The sequence below is a fragment of the Nycticebus coucang genome, chromosome 14 (assembly GCF_027406575.1).
Source record: "Nycticebus coucang isolate mNycCou1 chromosome 14, mNycCou1.pri, whole genome shotgun sequence".
In the NCBI taxonomy this organism is placed as follows: Eukaryota; Metazoa; Chordata; class Mammalia; order Primates; family Lorisidae; genus Nycticebus; species Nycticebus coucang.
The window spans coordinates 37,214,931-37,237,039 of record NC_069793.1 but is presented as its reverse complement, the minus strand read 5'-3'; the positions used below and the strand labels follow the sequence as shown (position 1 = coordinate 37,237,039).

At 40.9% G+C, this 22,109-nt stretch overlaps 1 protein-coding gene and 1 pseudogene across 2 annotated transcripts; both read right to left on the bottom strand.

Annotated features, from left to right (window-relative positions):
• Nucleotides 1-300: 300 nt before the first annotated feature.
• On the bottom strand, nucleotides 301-6,399 carry LOC128564377 (40S ribosomal protein S8-like; annotated as a pseudogene).
• Nucleotides 6,400-16,687: 10,288 nt separating this feature from the next.
• Nucleotides 16,688-18,616, bottom strand: LOC128565390 (cathepsin B-like). 2 transcript variants are annotated; one of them, XM_053561811.1, is made up of 2 exons: nucleotides 18,204-18,266; nucleotides 16,688-18,084 (listed from the first exon to the last, which is right to left on the bottom strand). In XM_053561811.1, the coding sequence occupies exons 1-2, from the start codon at nucleotides 18,264-18,266 to the stop codon at nucleotides 17,500-17,502; spliced, it is 648 nt and encodes a 215-aa protein (XP_053417786.1). In that variant the 3' UTR covers nucleotides 16,688-17,499. The 2 variants fall into 2 exon arrangements, with proteins under 2 accessions (XP_053417786.1, XP_053417785.1); XM_053561810.1 differs by having other exon boundaries at nucleotides 16,688-18,616.
• Between the last annotated feature and the right edge of the window lie 3,493 nt (nucleotides 18,617-22,109).

Here is a 22,109-nt window from a genome sequence, read left to right as displayed (position 1 = left end):
TGTCTTCCATACTTAAGTAGGTTAGTTGTTATCTTCCCCATCCATTTCAGTGCACCCTGGCCTCAGTGACAGAGCAAGACTCTGTCTCTAAAGGTACAAAGACCTGGAAAGAAAGAAAACAGACATCTTTATAATGTTGACTTAACCAACAACAGGAAATATCTTTTCATTTACTTTAGCTTTTTTGTTTTTTTTACTTTTCAGGAGTGATTTATGATATTTTTTTTTTTTGCAGTTTTTTTTTTTTTTCAGAACAAAGATCACCTTTATTATACAAGTTAAAACAGAAGAGAGGAGGAATTATTTGCTTTTCTAGGCATTGATTTTCCTCAGATAGAACTCCAGCTTCCTGCCTTCTAGCGCACGGCCATCTGCTTTGCCACACTGGCCTGGTCTTGATGCAATGCATGCAAGAAGCTTGCCCTGCTGGAACTGCTCCTCCAGAAGACTTCTTGTTTTGGCATTCTTTTTCCTTTCATCATATTTCTTCTGTATTTTTTTGATTATTTTTTGTTTAAAATCTCTTTTTCCTCAGGAGTCAGCTTGGCCCCCTTTGTGAGGCTCAGGGGCAGTGCCTAGTGCAACTCATACCACTGCTGGTATGATGATGCAGTTCTTCACCAAGGTCTTGGTGCAAACTAGTTCATTATTAGATGCATTGTAGACAACATCAATGATCTTTCTTTTCTTAGTACAATACTCTGAGCCCCAGGAGAAGTTCCCTACATCTAGCCTCAGGGCATGGAATTTCTTGTTACATCCCTGAACATGGACTGTGTGTATGTGGTCAAGGTCAATCTTAGTGTTGACAGCTGGGCGTCCCAACTCAGACTTCTGCTCCTTGTGGGAGGGCTTTCTCTTGCTCCCAGTCTTGTGGTGCTTGTGCCAATTGTCCCGAGAGATGCCTGTCGCTCAGTGCTGGCTGGAAAGAGGATTTGAAATTTTTTATAAAACCTTTTGATTGATCTAAAACCAGGAAAAGACTATCCTAGACTATAATTGGTCAGAAGAGAGAAAAGAGAAGTGACTAGAAAATGTATCAAGTGTCTATTTATCTACCTACTTGTAGATAGAGCCTCACAACCACTCTGTAAAGTGGGCACTGTTAGCCACATTTTGCAAATGGCTATGAGCTTCAGATAAAGCTAGAAAGTGGTATGAATTCATCTCTCTGGATATTTCCACTCCATGTTCTATTTGCAAGAGCAAGCCAGAGAATAGAACACCTGAGGAAGGAAGCAGTGGTTAATAAAGTTTAGAATCTTCAGAGTGAGGCTGGAATGACATCTCACTGGATCCAGTATTAGAGTCCAATGTCAGAGCCCAGTACTCCCTTCTATGTACTTTAGTTTTAGAGGGACATTGTTAGGCTTGGATAACAAAAATATTTCACCCTCATGGTAACACCAATTTACTGATCATAGCTGCCTAGAGTGCTCTATTGAAATGGATTCTAAGGCTTCCTCTGGGCACAGTAGCAAAGTGCATAAGGATTAATTTTCAAGGTCTTCTCTGAGTGAGAAGATAGGGGAAGGAGGCATGGCACCTACCTACCAACCACCTAGGACTCAATAGTATATCCCAATGGAAGTGGCAGCAGCTGGGTGGACCTTATAAGCATGCCACAGGATGGAAGGTTTGAAATCCAGATCCGGGAGGAAGAGAAGTGATGCTAGCTGAATTTAAAAATTTGGAAAACATACGATATCAACATTTCGTGTGTGTGAGTCCTATAGTTAGAACAATGATGTTGTATGGGGAGTCACCTCAGGTTACACAGAAAGAAGAACTTTTCAATAATTAGAGTTGTCTGAATATGGAAAAACAACAGCCTGGAGGTGATTGTGCAGTAGCTGACTCTTCAGTGTGATGTAGACATTGAGAGTTTAGGTTTTGGGAGTCACAGGGTCCTGGGTTAGGTGTGTCTAATATATTAGACAAGTTAAATCATTCCATTATATACATTCCTAACCCCACATAGCATAATGTGGGACTTACTGCTCTTGTAATGTTACATTTATTTCTGTGATCCTTTGCTTTAACTATGTCACCTCCAGCATGTGAGTGTTGTAGTGATGGAAGTGACAGTTTTGCTCACAGTACCTGGCACAGAATAAATGCTCTATAAATGTTTGCTGAATAAATGAATGAGGGTAGATTCATCACTCTCAGTTTTTCCCTCTTACGAGCTCCTATTAATCTTGTGCCTGAGTCACAAATACCACTTTCTCTGAGGTGCTCATTTATGTTAATCAATGGAAGGGGTGCCAAAAAAACACGAAAGTCACAGAAGGGTGATGCTCATGCTTTTTGTCATTGATTCCAATTTCACTCATGGATCCAGGGAGAGGTGAAACAGGGGAAGAAAGAGGTTGAAAAGAAAGTAGAGGGAGGGGTGGTAGTCTCTTGATAATTGTTCTTTAGTCTTTGTTCTTCCCTTTTGTAAACCTCATCATACTTCTTATTACTTATTAACTATTATCTTTTTACTAGGTCCTACTTATTTGACATCCAATTTTCTTATTATACAGTATGTCCCATGAGGATAGGGACTATGTTTTCCTTAATGATTGCTCTAACCCAAGCACTTAGAACAGTGCCTGGTGCCTATGAGGGACTCAATAAATATCTGCCAAATGAATAAATAAATGAAGGAGATGTGGTCTAGAAACTTTGTGCCCAATAAATTAGTGTGCAAGATGGAAGGACACATAACAGGCAGTGTCTGTCAAGTAGCTCGTAGTCTAGGTAGATACTTAAGGATAAGCACACAGAACTCTAATACACAAAGAGATTGGCACTGACGCAGGAATTAAGTCTGAGTCCTTGCCCCCAGTGATTTGCCTGTAAATGTGATTTCAGAGATAAACAAAGATTATTCTTATCCTTTATGGGAGTCATCATGAAGTAGACCTTCCACTTTTTTTTATATCAACTTCTAGTAGCAGAAGAACACACAGGACTGAAGGAAATTAAGAAGTCCAGGATATAGTTCCTTCAGTTTTCCTGAACTGTGAAATGTGAGTGGAGAGGGGCATTGGAGCAATCATTCATAATGACATTTCTAGAGGTAATCTTGCAAAATTCTTAGAAAATCTAAATTACAAAGTAAAAATACAAGGGGGTGTTTGTGTAAGCATCTTCAGCCCAAGATGCTTCAAGAATACTGAATCATCACAAAGGCCAGAAAAAATGGACTGTCTCTCACATAATCACACACTGAATCATACATGAATTTAAAACATGTAAAAGGAAATTACAATGTTTTTCATATGACACAAAATAAATTCCAGAGAGCAATATCTTGGCTAAAGGAGTATTTGATATTAGTTGAACCATAAATTTTCAGGAATTTAATATTGATTACAGCTGTACACAAAAAAGACATGAGGAATGACAGGGGCTGCTGTCAGCCAGGAGAGAGTGTTGTACTTGGAACCATGAGAAATATGTGTAACTGGTCAGGGTGCTGACAGAGCAAGACTGGAATGGATTGTTGAGAATCCAGACTGATTAATACATAAGTTCAGTGAGGCAGATTGGAAAATAGTGCACATTTGATTAAGTGGAGAAAGTTGGGGTGGGGAGGAACATAGTACTATAAATATATGCGGGATTGTTTTAATCATGCATTAAAAGATACTACCAGATCTATTAAGAGGTTATCACCAAAGCCCACATTTTCTTACATTGCATTTCTTTTATCCACCCATCCTTTTCATTTCCTCTGCCTTTTCTTTAGTGTAGACCCCATGTTTCATGTCTTGGCTATTGCAATGGTCTTCCAATTAATCAGCATGACCAGTCTTCCCCAAGCTAAGTGGACAACACTTAAAACCATCAGGTCAGTATTCCTAACGCATCACTCTTCTACTCCAGTCCTTTATTTTCCTTTCCTTACCCCCTCAAAATTGCCCAGAATAGTGGGTTTCAAACTGTATCCTAGGACTATATACATTGCATGCTCCAGAAATATGGTTTGTGTTTGTTTTCACTCAAGCATTGTCTCTCCAGCACCTAGCACAACGCCTGTGGCAGGAGAAGTGAATATTTGTTGAATCAATCAATGAGATGACTCACTGGTTTCTGGGAAATGAATTAGAGAAGGACAAGGGGCTGGTTTCTACATCCTTTCAAACCAGTAGCTCTATTGTTAAACTGCTTATTGTGTTGGTGCTTCTGAGTTAAGTTTTGTCTGAGAGTCTTGTTGCTGTGTTTGTTTGAAAACCAATAAACTAAAGATTTTTTTTTTTTTTTTGAGACAGAGCCTCAAGCTATACCTCCTGGGTAGAGTGCTGTGGCATCACAGCCCACAGCAACCTCAAACTCCTGGGCTTGAGTGATTCTCTTGCCTCAGCCTCCCCAGTAGCTGGGACTACAGGTGCCCACCACAACACCTGGCTATTTTTTTGTTGTTGTTGTTGTTGTTGTAGTTGTCATTGTTTGGCAGGCCCAGGCCAGATTCGAACCTGCCAGCTCTGGTGTATGTGGCTGGCGCCTTAGCTGCTTGAACTACAGGCACCACCAAACTAAAGATATTTTATCTCTTACACTTGATGTTCCAAATCCCAAATTAATCTTTCAGTGGCAACCGCTACTACTCCCCAAAATGTAGAGGATATTATAATGGCTTTTTCTCTAGCAACCCTCCTCCAAAACCTATGGGTCAATGGAGCTGCCATATTTGTTCTTATCTGATCCTGTGCCCAACAAGCAGATTTTGACCTTGTTCTTCATGTATCATAGGCTGTCAAAGGTTAAGTCCCTGAGATGCAGTTTGGGGTGCAGGATATTCATTAGAGAGAAACACTTATGGAAAAGAAAAAGGAAAAGGAGAAAGCAGGATTGGGTAAAGGGAGAAACTGAACTCAGTGCAGGTCTGACAAAGTCTGGGTCAGCTCCAGAGAACTCTGGAGTATAAATGGCCCATCAAATTGGTCCTGTGTAGCCTGAGACAGCATGGCCTTTGCTCTCTCAGCATGATTCAGTCACTGGATGTGGGCTGCCCAAGGAAGGGCATATTCTTGGGTGGCACACCTCTCTGCAGCTGAGGCAAACCCTGAAGTAGCCTACTGATGGCTGAAGGCTGTGCACTGACCCCTATGGCCAGCATTTGGGGAAACATGTTCTACTTTGGCAGCTTATCTACTGGGCAGCTTATCTCCATGTCCGTAATGGAGGCCCACCATATCTAGAGTTCAACTCTTTCTCTTAAAGATGTGAGACACTCCAATAAGCTTTCAATACATTTTTATATACTTTTCAAAACAAGGTTGTTAGATTTTTGTCACTTGCCACCAAGAAAGTTCTGACTAATACCCTCCAGTGAAGTTTCCCTCCAAAATACTCTCTCTACTGCTTTGGCCTTGAAATATCTGTACCCTTTCATCTCTACTGCTAATGTCTAAATGTTGGTCCTCTCTTTCCCCATTCATGTTGGACCTAGAAACTAATGTGATAGTATGAAGAGGTGGGGCCCTTGGCAAGTAAATAAGTGCCACAGGTTCTACTGTCAGGAATGGGATCAGTGCTCTTAAAAATGAGGATTCAGTGAACTCCCTTGCCTCTTCCATCACTTGAGAGTTCAGCTAAAGGCACCATTTATGAAGCAGAGAACAAGCCATCACTGGACACTGAATCTGCTGGTACCTTGATCTTGGACTTCCCATCCTCTAGAACTGTGGCAATACATTTTTGTTTATAAATTACCTGGTCTAAGATATTTTGTTATAGCATCCTCCCCCAAACTAAGACATCTACCTACTCATTTATGCAACAAGTATTTCCTGAGCACGCACTAGGTACCAGGCATGAATCTAAATCCTACCTTTCCTAAGCTCCAGCTGTTGCCTAACTGCCTTTAGAAAGTCTTTTTTATTTAACAGTATACGGCGCACTCCTTGGGTGAAGAGCTCAACTACAACTTGAACATTACCTAACAAATGCAAACAATGTAACCTAATTGTTTGTGCCCTCATATTAACCTGAAATTTACATAAATGAATAAATGAATTAAATAAATAAATAAATAAATAAATAAATGCCTTTTTTATTGATGAGTCCTCGGGAATTTCACTCTCTGACTTCAAACACCAATAGCACTCATGTTCCTCATCATCTCTACTATTCATTCAGCACTACTTTGCCTCCTGCTGAACCACTGGCCTCTGGCAGAGCTGCTTTTGTTACACTGTTCTATGAAATAATGGGCCTCAAATATGGAATGAGATACAAAAATCTCATGGGATTCATTCCAATGCTAAGGGTGTTTTTTCAGTAAGGCCCTCAGGAGAAATGTCTTATTGCGATATCAAAAGCACATGTGCTTCTGAATAACTGCTTAGTTTTTATCTCATTACCTTGTAAACTGTGAAACTGGCTACATTTCTCTTTTCGCATTGGCTGCTAGAGAGCTCAAGCTAAGTATGCATCCTTTTAGCAAATGTGGAACATTCTATGTCAGATGTCATCAACCATTGCCTCCAGGTCCTTAAGACTGAGGACATGTTTTATTTGCTTCTTAAACATTTAGTCCAAAGACCTTAAGCCTAGGCATATAGTCGCTTGATTGCCTCAAACATACCCATACCCTGTTGTAAACATCACTTACCACTTCACATGTGTATGTACCTGCTGGCCCTCCTGAAGTTATTTGGTTTTATAATTCTTCCTCTATGGTTTGAATTGAAAAAATTTTAAAAATAATTTGTTTAATTTTTCCTACCATATCCAAAATATCATGTCAACCTGTAATACATGTTAAAAAGTATTAATATTTGGCATTATTTTTGTACTAAGCCTTTGAAGTCTTAGTCTAGTGTCTTCTGTCTTATTGTAGTAAAATGTGCATAGCATAAAATTGACCTTTTAGCTATTGTGAAGTACATAATTCCATGACATTAAGAACATTCACAATGTTGTACAACCATCACCATCACCTACTTCCAGAACTTTATTATCTTTCCAAGCTAAAATTACATGTCCCTTAGACAATGGCCTTTTATTCTCCCTTGCCCTTTACATCTCTATGAATTTGACTACTCTAGGGACCTCATATAAATGGAATCATACAGCATTTGTCCTTCCGTGTCTGCTTTATTTTACTCTGCATAATGTCCTCAAGGTTCATCCATGTTGTAGCATGTGTCAGAATCTCCTTCCTTTTGAAGGCTAAATAATATTCCATTATATATATATGACACAATTTGTTTATCCATTCATCTCTGGTTTGCATTTTTATATTAGCTTCATTTTATGTTACCCTTGCTGTTTCTCTGTAACCTGTCTTTAGTTATTTTCTGAACAGGGTGCAGCATAAATATATTTATACTTTTCATCCTCATAAGCTCCATAAAGCCAGTGTCTAGGACATGCTTGACACAAAGGAGGTGTGCAACACATGTGTTTGTTGGCAAAAGCAACACTTGAGTCTAACCCAGGGGTGAGGTGAATATGGTGGAGCTATTCACTTCCTTGGCTGGGAGTGATGTGGGACACAGAACTTGTGTCCTTGTGTGCAAGCCTTCCACACACTTACGTATGTGTCCCATGATCCTGCATTTACACTTTGCTTCCCCCCAACATCTTTTTGTGATCCTCTTAGGAGCAACATTATCAACATATATGCCTTAAAAATGCTAAAATGAGCCCCTCTGGGACGAGGCACACAGGCTGAGAAATTGCTCTTCCTCTCCTTCCTATTCCAGCCTCCACTGCTGTTCCTGGTGGAGAAAGCCACTGAGAGATCAGAGTAGACTAAAATGTAAGGTTGCTTTAATGTTAAGAGGTTTCCCAGTATTCAAATTCACTGAGAAATGCTTTTAAGCTTTAAAAAATAGACATACAATTTGGTGATTTGGGGGACAACCTTTGAACAGCAACCTAAAGAGAAGCTTTGGAAAGAACCTATAAACAGAGCCTGGCTGTCCCAGAAGGCAAGGTTATATGAGCTTGGTGACTGCTTTCACGGCATAACCGAAGAGTGTTAAAGTCTCTGTGACCCCATCCCCAGTTGGCCTGAAGAATTGTCCCCCTCGTAGTCACCCTTTTGATTGAGAGTGCTAATGCCGAAAGGCTCTGGTGAATGGGTTGCCTTAGAAGCATTAGGCAGGGCTATGCTGGCCCCTCAAGACAGGTTCCTTCAGAATCAAGGAGCTGGAAGCAGGCCAAAGGTACTTAATACAACTAGTCAAGGCCAAGGTGATCACCTGAATGGTGCCTCTGCTCACCTGAGTAGCCCATTCTGGTTTGGGATAGTCTTCTTGATTAAAAAAAAAAAAAAAAAAGTCTACTTTACTGAAAACAAAACATCTTTCTTTAGAATCACCTTTGTCTTGTGATTATGTGTGTATGTATTATGTCTTACCTTAATGTATGTGTATCTAATCACCAATGCTTATCTAACACTCATCGGGACACCAAGGGACCTGGAAAGTGAATTGGGTGATTTTCATGTTCATGTGGGGTGTTTTATGTTATTCAAAGAAGCAAGGCCAACTTGTGGGGATGAGATGGACACTAGGGAAGGGCAATAGTTCTGGCAAAGGGTGGGGTTCTGGGCAGTCAACAGGCACCAGGGGATCTTTGAATGACACCTGAAGATAGGCTGAAAAAAGAATCATGTGGGCCAAGAAATGCTTCATCACATCCATACTTTTCCCTGGTATCTCACCACCTAGCAGTTTAGACATCAGAATTAGATGAGGTCTAGGCCAGCAGTTATGAAAACTTCAATCTTGTTGCCAGTCTACTTCTTATAAGTTCTGTCACCTCAAGAAGATCTTTGTAAGACAGTTTCCTCATCTATAAAATAGGGTTAATAACACCTCGCCTTTCTACTTCCTAGAGTTGTGCCAAAGATCAAATGGGATAAAACTCATGAATTCCAGAAGCAATAAAGGGCTTCAAAGCACATGCGTCAGGTAACATAGCCTTTCTCTGTTTCCAGAGAGTTTCCTGCCTATTTTCTTTGCATTATGTAGAAACTTATTTTAAATCTTTTCTATAATGTTAAATTGTTTGCACATTTTAAGGTGCCTCATAACCTTTGGAAATATAATGTGGAATAAATATAAATGTATAGAAAATCAGCATTTAATGGATTCTTATGATTATCATTTACTTGGAGAAATATATTAGGGTAATAATTATGGAATATATTATAGAGAGGCTATATTATGGACAGATTGTATTATAAGGAGAATATATAATATCGTATTATTGCTTTAGATCTAGACCCTGACATAAGAACTTTAAAAGTGCTCCTTTTTCTACTAAACAGGAAACTCCTTTATCTTGAATGCATATCTCAAACCCAGATCCACAAATAGGAAAACTGCAGTCTTAGCGTTCATAGGATTCATATTCTTCCTTACCCAACACCAGGAGAGCCTCCTGCTTTGCTACTGAGATGAGGTCTGTGAATGAGTTGGGGGTGAAGCCCAGTATATACCATCCTTTATTTTCTTATTTTAAAATCGCCATCATAGGGTATTTTGTAAGCCACTATTTGTACCCTCTGTTCTTGACAATAGCCACAAGAGGTGGGACAAGCCTGCTTCTGTTCTGTAGATGGTTAAATGGTATATTAGGGGACAGGGCTGTGTGGTGGGAAATGCAGGCTGGGCCTAAATAGACCTGAATTTGATGCAAGATTGACCAGGCATCTGGGTCCAACGCTCCGTCTTTGGCCTTGGGCTAGTAATTTAAGCCCTCTGAGCCCCAGTTTGCTCATCTATGAAGTGGGAAAAATAATAGCAGCTGAAGAGCAAGATTGTAGTAAATGTTCAAAATTATTCAGCCTAAGCTTAAAGGTTGGCTTGTATTATTGTTGTTAATAAACGATTCTCTACCCACATCCTTTCATTTGAGTAAAGCTGTAGGCCAAGCTTTGTTCTAAAGAAAATATTTTACATGAGAAAAGAGGCATTAAAAAATAATCCTTCCCTGTAATACCCTGAATCTATTTTGTGAACCTAGAAATAAAATATTCACATGGACTTAGTAGGTAAATGAAAACACAGTTATGTCACATCAAACTGAAAAGGTAGGTGTATCTTGCTTCTGACGTTAAAAAGCTGTCAGGACTAAGCCACCTACCTTTCATTCTGTTCAGCATTCAGGCCCAGCTTGCATATCAGGAGTCATGTGTGGGCTCTGAGCCCAACAGCTGGTAAGTTCAGCTTCAACAAGAGCTCTACTAAGGAAAACCACTTTCCCCACTTCTCCTCATTATCGTCCTCAAAACCCACCACAAACCACAAAGGAATGTGCCCCTTGCACTTGGTTTTCGCCCTTATTATGCACACTGTAAAATTATAATTTCACTCAACACTGCTGGATAACAGCAGTGGTCCTTCAATTCACAAAGACTTACTCTGCAGGAAACAGGAGAAAAGCCAGAGTGCAGCTGAAGGGGTGTTATCAAACACATCCACCCCAGAAGAGAAATTATCTTTGCTGCACCACAGTTCCTAAAATTGCACCAGACATCTAAAAAATATTTTGAAATAACATCAGTGAAAATATTATGCACTGTTCATAATGCATTGTCAGGCTTCTTTGCATGTGTGTTTTGACCACTCTGTTCCAAGGCCCTCTACATTTGCCCCTCTTTCTGTCCCTCCTTGCATACCTGACCTTCCAAGTAAAGCTAGTGTTGTCTCAGAGTATTTGCATTCACTATTACTTCTTTGCTTGGCTGGCTTCTCCCACCAGGCCTGAATATCACCTCCTTAAAGAAGCATTTTCTCATCACCACGGTAAAGAAGCACTTGCACCCCTGGCAGATACTAAAATCCAAGGCTGCTCAAGTCCCTTATATAAAACGCTGTAGTAGTCACACATAGATACATCCTGTTGTATACTTTACATTAATTCTATAATACCTGATGCAATACTTAACACATCACTCCGTTCATGTGGATTAAGTGTAGTATTTGGCACATGGTAAATTCAAATGTTGCTTTTTTGGGAACTTTGTGGCGTTTGCTTTTTGATATTTTCAATCCACAATTGGTTGAATCCATGGATTTGTACTCCACAGATGTGGAGGATAAATTATGCTTACCGCTATGTCTGAATGGTTTCAGTTTATGGAGGTAACAACACGGACAGGCCAATGATATTGAAAGATTTGTTACTTACATTTTCCAAGAGAAGGAGACATACCGCACCGTGCAGGGCCACAGAGGGAGCACCAGTTTTTGGTAGGACGCAGAAGCAGGAGAAAGTTTAGGCAAAGCCCTTTATTAGGGATTCTGTGGGAAAGATAAGGTAGGGCAGAATAATAATGTATGGATTATTTAGGACTGGCTGATTTAATAATTTTGGTGGTTTGGGGGCTATAGGGGTGGTCTCTGGTTGCCTGGTACCTGGCTCTGGAATGACTCAGGGAAGGGACAATATTGGCTTGGTGTGTGAGAGTTAGATAAAGGGGATTGTTGAGGGTGTAGACTGCAGATTGGTTGGTTGGCATGTGAAAGTGTGAAAGGCATACTTCTAACCCTTTTACTAACTTAAGAATTGCTAGCTTTGGAGGGGACAGTCTCTTTCCTGACAACATGATTTTTTTTTTTTCTTTTGAGACAGACTCTTGCTCTGTCACTCTGGTTAGAGTGCAGTGGCTTTGTCACAGTTCACAGCAACCTCAAACTCCTGGGCTTATACAACACTCCTGCCTCAGCCTTCCAAGTAGCTGGGACTATAGGCATATGCACTACGCTTGGCTAACTTTTCCTATTTTTTGTAGAGATGGTATTTTGCTCTTGCTCAGCCTAGTCTTGAACTCCTGGCTTCAAGCAATCCTTCTGTTTTGGCCTCCCCCTGTGCTAAGATTACAGTTATGAGCCAACACAGTTGGCCAACAAGATTTTTAATATGTTAAAATATCATAAGATACAGAAAATTTAAAAAATGATTAATGTCTCATCTATTTCTTTTCTTTTCTTTCTTTTTTTTTTCAGGCATAGTCTCACTATGTCACCCTTGGTAGAGTGCCATAGTGTCACAGCTCACAGCAACCTCAAACTCTGGGGCTTAAGTGATTCTCTTGCCTCACCCTCCCAGTAGCTGGGACTACGGGCTCCTGCCACAACATCCGGCTATTTTGTTCTTATAGTCGTCATTATTGTTTGGCAGGCCCTGGCTGAGTTCGAATCCTCCAGCTCCAGTGTATGTGGCCAGCACCCTAGCTGCTGAGCTACAGGCACTGAGCTCATCTGTTTTTTAAGAAAGTAATTTCCAGTAGAAGGTAAGCCTCGTGAAGGTAGAGACCTTGTCCTTGTTCTTCACTGTATTTCCAAGTCTTAGGACAATGCCCAGCATATGGAAGGTGTTCAATAAATGTTGGCTGCATGAATCAAGAAACATGAGCTTCTGAAGTCTGTGACTGTGTTGTTTTCACATTTGTATCTCCCTATTCTACCCCATTCTTTACACTTTCCCCAGAACAGAGCAGAATGCTATCATTTTTTAAAAAAAGGTTGTTGGATTAAAATTGAACTGAGAATGGTAATACACCATTTTAATTTTGTGTAATTTAAAACAGTTTTAGCAAATTTATGCATTTGTCACAGACAAGGTGGATGACACAAGAAAATCATGAATTTTGGTGGGAAGAAATAAGATCAGATGTATTCAAAACATTTGCCTCTTTTAATCAGGGATTAGCAATAGAATCTTCAACTATCAAGGACAACATATCACAGGTTATAATGACTTGATCTCTGCATTCAGGAGGTATTTAAATTAATCTTTAAAAATAGGAATACAAGCATGTGCCCGTAGTCCTAGCTACCTGGAAGGCTGACTCAGGAGGACCGCTTGAGCCCAGGAATTTGAGTCCAGCATGGGCAACAAAGCGAGACCCCAGCTCTAAAAGTAAATAACAAATAAACGTGAATGCAATAAACAAAGATGTTAAAGCATTTATTTCTAGACAGCAGGATGATAAATATATTTGTAGTTTGCTACATTTTGTGTGTTTTACACAATGAGCATGCATGACTTTTAAAATAAAAAAAAAATCATTCCCAAAGGAATTAGGATTTTGGTCATATTTTATTCTGGCTTCCACATTAGAATATGCCAACAGATTAATAGAACTAACAAAGGAGGCTAAATTCTGCATTATTTTTCTAGTTCCTTTTTTATTTATTTATGCCTCAGAAGAAATGTGAATTCCTAAATTATCTTTCATTAAATCTAATCAGAGTGTCAATTAACTCCAACTAGTAGGGCATAGCATATTACCATGTCATGCAAGAACAGAAAATAACCTGGTAAATTCTCCGTGTCCCTCTAGCAGTGTCAGGCCTGCCAATGTTCCTTACTGACGTTCCCGAAACTGACATTCCCCTTTCATTGATGTCACTGAATCAGGAAGCTGAAAAGCTGTTGCAAAATGACTGTTTCTATTGCAAAGGTTTAAAACTTTAGAGATTGAAAGGTTAAAGTTAAAAATATGTATTTTAATTTGAACAACAGATGGCCTTGGAGTGACTACAAGGCTGAATTAACTCTCGAGTCTCTATGGCTGTTTGTGGAAAGAAAAAATAAAAAAGACAACCAAAACCCTTAAAAAAAGCCCACACTGGAACACACAGCTCAAGTGCTGGTGACATCAGCAGAATCTCTCTGTTGAATTAGAGCCCCGAATTTGGCTTCAGAGCCATCTGTTAGCCTCCAGATAGAATAATCTTCTATGAAATTATGCTGCATAGTTTCACTAATGAACATTTCCAATTGTCAAGGCCTCAGCCTCATAGCTGTCGCACCTCTTGGAACCTCTACAGTTTCCTGAGCCAGGCCTCAGTCATCCTGTGAAGAGCTCTATTGCCGGGAAGGTCCCAACTGAATTACAGAAGCCAGGTCTTTTCTTTCTTTCTTTTTCTTTTCTTTTTTTTTTTTTTTGTATCTTTATATCAGCTCTTCCCTGAGAGAGCACTTAGTAAATGGCTGCTTCATTATTATTGCCGTTATTATTTATTATGTACTAAATGTTTGTATCCCCTCTCCCCAAGTTGCTATGTTGAAACCTAACCACCAAGGTGATATTAGGATGATTAGGATATGAGGCCACTGACATGATTAGGTTATGAGGGTGTAGCCCTCAGGAATTGAATTAGTGCCCTTATGAGGGGCTAATAACACTGGTCTCCCCTCCCATGACACAATGATACAGCAAGAAGGCAGGCCCTCACCAGACACCAAATCTGACTTGATCTTAGATTTTTCAGCCACCAGAATTGTGAGAAATAAATTTCTGTTGCTGATAAGCTACCTGGTTTATGTTACTTTGTTATAGCAGCCCAAATGAGCGAAGACATCATTATTCTTAAAGTACGTTGGGTCCTTCTGCTTAATACCAGGCACTGTTCAGGGAGGTTTGGGGGCACTTTTACGGGTAATTTCAAAGGCTCAAGGGCTGAGAGTGGAACATAAGCCAGATGTGCAGCACTGGAATTAATGGAAAGGCAATGTCATCCTGATGTAACTACGAACATGTACAGAATGTCAAAACATGGTGAGAAGCTAGCCACCTGACCCAGAAGGGATGAAGGAAGCCCTAGGGTCCACTGGCCTGGGCATCTTACTGCTCTAACCGGAAAGTCTCCAGCCTGGGTTGTTGCCAGAGTGGGCATAAGAGGTCCCATTTTAGGCAGAACATTATCTGGATTGGATTACATGGCTGTAAACTGATCAGTGCATCTTCATATGCTGGCAAGCATCTGAATTCAAATAATTGAACTATTTTAATAAGATTAGTAATTTGGCCCCTTCCTATAATTTTCTCTCTGCAGGATTCCATTCAGAATCTTTTGGAGAAAAGTGTTTTAGGGAAGTAGTGAGATTTCAGGATGTCCTTCATCTTCCTTCCTCAGGCAGACACAAGTGAAAAAAGCCTATGTGTCTGTCCCTTAAGATCACTTGCACCCCCAAAAATGTGCAGAAAAATGGACCCAAAGTCAAGTGCATGATGATTGGGAAAGGAGGTTTAATAGGATGAATATTCTTTTTTTTTTTTCTTTGAGTCAGAGCCTCAAGCTGTTGCCCTGGGTAGAGTGCTGTGGCATCACAGCTCATAGCAACCTCCAAATCCTAGGCTCAAGCGATTCTCCTGCCTCTGCCTCCCAAGTAGCTGGTGCTCACCACAACACCCAGCTATTTTTTTGGTTGCAGCCATCATTGTTGTTTGGCAGGCCCAGGCTGGATTGGAACCCACCAGCTCAGGTGTACGTGGCTGGTGCCTTAGCCGCTTGAGCCACAGGCACCGAGCCAAGATGAATATTCTTGAATAATAAATCTCATAGTGGGCATGCTAGTAACTCATCCATGGATTGAGAGCCAAGCTCTTCCTACAAAGGCTAGAGTGTAACAAATGGCTACGTGTTCAATAACGTGAGGCAGAATTTCATAATTATGTAATGGTTAAGGGTTTAGAATAAAGGTTGTGGAATTGCACAGACCTACCTTTCTTTCTTTCTTTCTTTTTTTTTTTAAGCCTCAAGCTGTCACTCTGGGTAGAGTGCTGTGGCATCACAGCTCATATCAACCTCCAACTCCTGGGCTCAAGTGATTCTTCTGCCTCTGCCTCTGCCTCCCAAATAGCTGGGACTACACCACAATGCCCGGCTATTTTTTGGTTTCAGCCATCATTGTTGTTTGGCAGGCCCGGGCTGGATTCGAACCTGCCAGCTCAGGTGTATGTGGCTGGCGCCTTAGCTGCTTGAGCCACAGGCACCGAGCCAGACCTACCTTTCAAATTTCAGTTTCTCCCCTTACTCTTTGAGAACTTGACAAAATAACATTTCTAAACCATTTCTAGTTTCTTCCTTTTTAAAATGGGATAATAATGCCTACTTGAGGCAAACAGACCTTAGCCAGTTTGCTTATTTACAGATATCAGATGCTCCAAGTACTATTATTATAATTCGGTTCTTTTTGGAAGATAGTAGGTAGCCTGTGACAGTTATAAGTGGAGGGCTATAAGTTTTCTTCTCCAAAATCTCTCTACCAGGTGTTACTTTGCAATAATGAGTCTCACATCAATTCTCAAATTCGTCCGCAGATAGGTAAGCACACAAGCAATCATCCAACCCACTTTGTAAGTGTGACACAGTTCAGGTCTATGTAATTCTCTTTAGGGTAATCTGAAAATTTTTAGAGGCAGAATTCAACTTAAATTTCTAGTAGGAACAGAGTAACACCATCTTCTCTTCCAAATCCTAAATCTAGGGATTTGTTTTTGAAGTGATTGGGCCACTGAGTGATCAGATACTTATATTCTGTTTTAGTAATGGGGACAGAGTCTATATGATATTTCTATCCCATGCCTGGGATGCTATATCTATTTCACCAGTGAAAAGTGGTCTCTAACTTTTTTTATGCTACTCAATGAACTTTTATTGTCGATCAGAGATTTTGATAGCTGAAAGACTAAAGTAATTTTGTAGTAACTGCTTCAGAAATACTGAATTCGAATAGGATCTTGCAAAGGCTGACTGGCCATTTGTGGAGTGTGCTTTCCTGATTAGAGTTCTTTGAATATTAATTGACCATTCTAAGGTGGTTTTAATTAGGGCAATTAACTGGGGTGATTACCCTAAGAAGAAGATTAAAACACAGGCACGTACACATATGCATATGTCTATGCTGACATATTTTATTTTATTTTATTTTATTTTTTTTGAAGTTTGAAACCTTTTATTGGCACAGACATTCCTTGTTAAATTGACAGGGTGAAGCAGTGATTTTTAGGAAACAGTAGAAGCTAGTTTCTCCCCAGCTAGTCCTGTTCTGGTAGTGGTTGGATAGGCCGGGAGGTCAGAGCAAGTCTCCAGCACTGTTTTGCTTTAAGCCACACCTTCAGGAGGTGATCTGCAAAAGCGTCCGCGCTCTTCCAACTATTAGACTTGTTCGTTCACATGATCAGCTTAGGTGCGCAAAAAAATAAAACTTTTATTAAAAAAGAATCATGCCAAGGACAAGACCAGAGAAGGTTTGCAACATTGCAAAGCTCAGTAGACGCAAGGCCCTTGGTGGAAGGGCTGCCACACCTCCCTGAACCTATAGCAAGTCTAGAAAGCTGTATGCTCAGAGGTACTTCTGACGGGGGGCACCTGTTAGGGCTCCTCGTTCCCAGGCACCAGCCTTGCTTCCTGCAGACACGTGGTGGGAGGGGCCCAGGCACCACCACAGCACTAGCTGGGTAAGGGAGGTGCACTGCGCTTAGTAGAGGATTCCCGAGTCTGATGCTGCATATGGCCATTAGCCCAGTGAACAAGCTGGGAGGTACCTGGACAGGGGTACATTACCTGGGAAGACAGCTTGGATGCCAGATGCAAGGTTTAGCTCAATCCAGTCCTTCAGGGCCCCTCTAAAACCTCTTTGTATCTTATGTAAATTCAAGGAATAAAAGACATTTCTAACCCCACCTCAGCTCAGTTGGCTAAATTTAGGGAACAACTTCCAGGACCGGCCAGACAGGCCCGCAACAGGTTAGATCTTTTCCCAGTATTGTTCAGTGCGTGGGATGCCAACTACCACTTCTGATTCGATCCCACAGTGGTCCTGTCCTCTGAGGATTTTAAAGAAGCCACCATCACCCCAGTCAGTGTTCCAGGAGTTGGCAATCAGCCAGTAGGGGGTGCCGTTCTCCTCCCCCCAGCCCAGGATGCGGATGGCATGACCGCCCATCATGTCTCCAGTCAGGTGCTGGTACACTCCTGATTTGTACAACAGGAAATCCGAGTACACGGAGAAGGCTCCCTCGACAGGGCCGTTTTTGTGGATCTCAGCCATGATCTCCCACTGGTTGGTGGGAAGACTGTAGGAAGTGTATCCGTAGTGTTTGTCTTCTTTGTAGGTCGGGCTGTAGCCAGGCTCACAGGTCTTACTGCACTTGGGAGTGTCTCCCTCCCCCGTGCATGCTGGCCGGGAGCCATTGACGTGGTGCTCACAAGGAGGGATGGAGTACGGCCTGCAGCCTACATGGGAGTCATAGAGCCCACCAGAAACCAGGCCTTTTCTTGTCCAGAAGTTCCAAGCTTCGGCAGGATAGCCACCGTTGCAGCCGTCCCCACACTGGCCGCCACAGCAGGTCAGCATGTCCTCCGCGGACACCTCCACACTGACGTGCCCATTGGTGTGTATGCAGATCCGGTCAGAAATGGCCTCCACAGCCCCGAAGGCCCAGCAAGAGCCACAGGAGCCCTGGTCTCTGATCTCCTTGATGGTCGGACAGTGTGACCACTGCTCCCGCGCATCGAAGCTCTTAGGCAAATTCACGTCCTTAGCAAACTTCACTCTCTGGGGCAGCTTGGGCCCACCCAGGAAGGATCCGCACAGCCTCTTCAGGTAGCTCATGTCCACATTGCGGAAGTTATGTCCAGCCTGCCACGTGCTGTTCTGCTTGTTGATGAAGTTGACCAGCTCATCCGAGAGGGGATGGAAATAGGACCTGCTCTGGGCGCTGGCCAGCACCAACAGGCAGCAGAGAGAGGCCAAGAGCTGCCACATGTTGGAAGCTGGATCCTGGGTCCACCGCGCTCAGGGGCCGAGACCCGGGCCCGCAGCCCTACAGCGCGCAGCCGGTGCCGGTACCGGTGTCCCCGCAGTCGCTATGCTGACATATTTTAAAGGTAAAGACCACATAGAATATCTCATAGAATTAAATGGGATAATCCAATGGTGAGCTTTAAGTATTAATTTTAATGTGATATGAGTAAATATCCCCAGTTGATAAACTCAATTAAGAATAAGAAATTTTTCTCTGCTGTATCTCAGTGCCCAGGATGGCGTGTAGCATATTGTTGTTCAAAAGTAGCTGTTGAATAAACAGATGAATTTTTTAAAACTAGTCTGATTCTCTTGAGGATGTTCAGGGCTTAGTGTAGTGCTAGGCATACAGAGGATGCTCAAGAAATATTTACTAGTTGATGTGAATGAAAGTGACGAATAAGCAACTGAGTGAAAAAAATGGAGAATTCCCTAAAGAACATTGTCAAACTTGATCAGAATAATGTTTCATGGAAATCTGTGGTTTGCTGTATTGATAGCAACTCCAATTATAATATTTTAGATACATGATCTGAGCATAGTGCCATTATAACCAAATGAATGTCCCTATCTGAAGAATACAGGTGAGGAGATCCATATTGACCTAAAGAAAAGGCTTTTATGTGGTTATTAGAGGGCTCCCTCCTAAACTCATCATAGTCTCTGTTAGACTCTGCCATTTTTCGTTTTTTTATGCCTTTTAAAAAAGATTTTTTATTTTCATTATTTAATTTACGGTTTTTTCCTGTTTCGTTTTGAACATTTTGTATATTGTTTAAGAAATTAATTCTTTTCTAGATCAAGGTTAAAAATATATACTTTAGTTTTTACTAAATGTTAAGATTTTATTTGTTCTCAGAGGCCATCAAACCACTGAGAATTGATTTTTTTTGTATGGTGTAAGGAATTGTAGGATGGTACAATATTATTTTTCCTCCTTATGGTTGATCCTTACTTAAATATAATTTTATTAGTCAATAACCACATTTTATCATTTTGATCTAAATTTTTGACTAGCAAGGGGTTTGTTACTGGTGGTGGTGAGTTGCAGGAGTAATGCTAATTTCTTTATTATTATTATTATTTATGTTAATTTTTTTTGAGTCAGAGCTTCAAGCTATTGCCCTGGGTAGAGTGCTGTAGCATCACAGCTCACAGCAACCTCCAACTCCTGGGCTTAAGTGATTCTCTTGCCTCAACCGCCCAAGTAGATGGGCCTACAGGTGCCTGCCACAATGCCTGGCTATTTTTTGGTTGTAGTTGTCATTGTTGTTTGGCAGGCCCGAGCTGGATTTGAACCCGCCAGCTCTGGTGTATGTGGATGGCACCTTAGCCACTTGAGCTACAGGCACCGAGCCAAGTAATGCTAATTTCAACCTCTAAACTACTAGTGTGAGTGGGGGCCTATGGTTAGGAATCTGGGGAGGAGAGATTCTTCTCTCCACATTGTCCCTTTCTAGCTCCAACTGTCTCAAGCCTGGTGCAGGTCAAGACTTTGTTCTCATTTAACGTTCATTAATTGTTTACTAAGAATGTCTCCGCCTTTGGGGTGTAGGGTACTTTTACCTTCTCCTGCTTTGTGCACTACCAACTTCACACTTCATGTGTGGCTCATTAAAACCGAGCCTTTCTGTTACCAAGAACAAGAAATTTTAGCACCAGATTATTTCTCTTTATTGTTGATTTTGGCCTCAAGGCCTTTGAAAATTCCCTTTAATATCCAGACAGCTCATCCTTGCATTAAAAATATACTTTAAAAATTTAATTGAAATTTTTAGGTGTTCTGTACCATGAGGGAGTTTCCAAAAGCCTAGTCTTTCATGTTGCTGAAATAGAAGTCTTTGGAGTTTTTTTTTTTTTTTAATGTTTATATCTTTGATCTATGCAGAATTAATTTTGATATTTTAAAGGGTGTGGTAGGGATTCTGATTTATTTTTTCTAAAATCATCCAGTTGGCACAACACTATCTACTGAACAGTTTACAGAATGGAAGTCTTAGAATGCAAATATTCAGTATGTAATGGGGTAATGAACACTAATGCAAGGTCTGACGATTAAGGTTGCAAACGTGGACCATGCACACAACTGACAAAAACATTGCAAAAATTCGTCCAATTGTGTATCAAAAATCATTAGCTGACTGTGACAGGCATAGCTAACCAGGTAAATAGGGAAGTTTTCTCTTTAGAGGGATTTTATTTTGAATTATTATTATTATTTTTTTACATTTAGTGACTTATTCTTTATTTACTCATTTTTATTTATTTTTTTATTGTTTAATCATAGCTGTGTACATTTGTGCAATCAAGGGGTACAACGTGCTGGTTTCATATACAATCTGAAATACTCTCATCAAACTGTTCAACGTAGCCTTCATGGCATTTTCTTAGTTATTGTATGTAGACATTTGTATTCTGCATTTAGTAGGTTTCACCTGTACCCATTCTAAGATGCACCGTAGGTGTGGCCCCACCCATTACTCTCCCTCCACTGAGACCGCCCCCCTCCCTTCCCCTCCCTTGGCCCTTTCCCCATATTCTTTTTTTTTTGGCCGGGTCTGGGTTTGAACCCGCCACCTCCAGCATATGGGACTGGCGCCCTACTCCTTGAGCCACAGGCGCCGCCCCCTTTCCCCATATTCTTGTGTTACAGTTGGGTTATAGCCTTCATATGAAAGGTATAAATTAGCTTCATAGTAGGGCTGAGTACATTGAACACTTTTTCTTCCATTCTTGAGATACTTTACTAAGAAGAATATGTCCCAGCTCCATCCATGTAAACATGAAAGAGGTAAAGTCTCTATCTTTCATTAAGGCTGCATAATATTCCATGGTATACATGTACCACAATTTGCTAGTCCATTTGTGGGTCGATGGGCACTTAGGCTTCTTCCATGACTTAGCAATTATGAATTGGGCTGCAATAAACATTCTGGTACAGATGTCTTTCTTATATTGTGATTTTTGGTCTTCTGGGTATATACCTAGTAAAGGAATTATAGGATCGAATGGCAGGTCTATTTTTAGATCTTTAAGTATTCTCCAAACATCCTTCCAAAAGGAACGTATTAGTGTGCATTCCCACTAGCAGTGTAGAACTGTGCCCTTTTCTCTGCATCCACTCCAACATCTCTGGTTTTGGGGTTTTGTTATGTGGGCTACTCTTACTGGGGTTAGGTGATATCTCAAAGTAGTTTTGATGTGCATTTCTCTGTTGATTAAGGATGATGAACTTTTTTTCAGGTGTCTGTAGATCATGCGTCTGTCTTCTTTAGAGAAGTTTCTCTTCAAGAACTTTGCCCACCCTGAGATGGGATCACGTGTTCTTTTCTTGCTAATACATTTGAGTTCTCTGTGGATTCTGGTTATTAAGCCTTTATCAGAGGTATAACCTGCAAATATTTTCTCCCAATCTGAGGGCCATCTGCTTGCTTTACTTTCTATGTTCTTGGCTGTGCAGAAGCTTTTTAGTTTGATCAGGTTGCAGTAATGTATTCTGGATACTGCTTCAATTGCCTGGGGAGTCCTCTTCATAAAATATTCACCCAGGC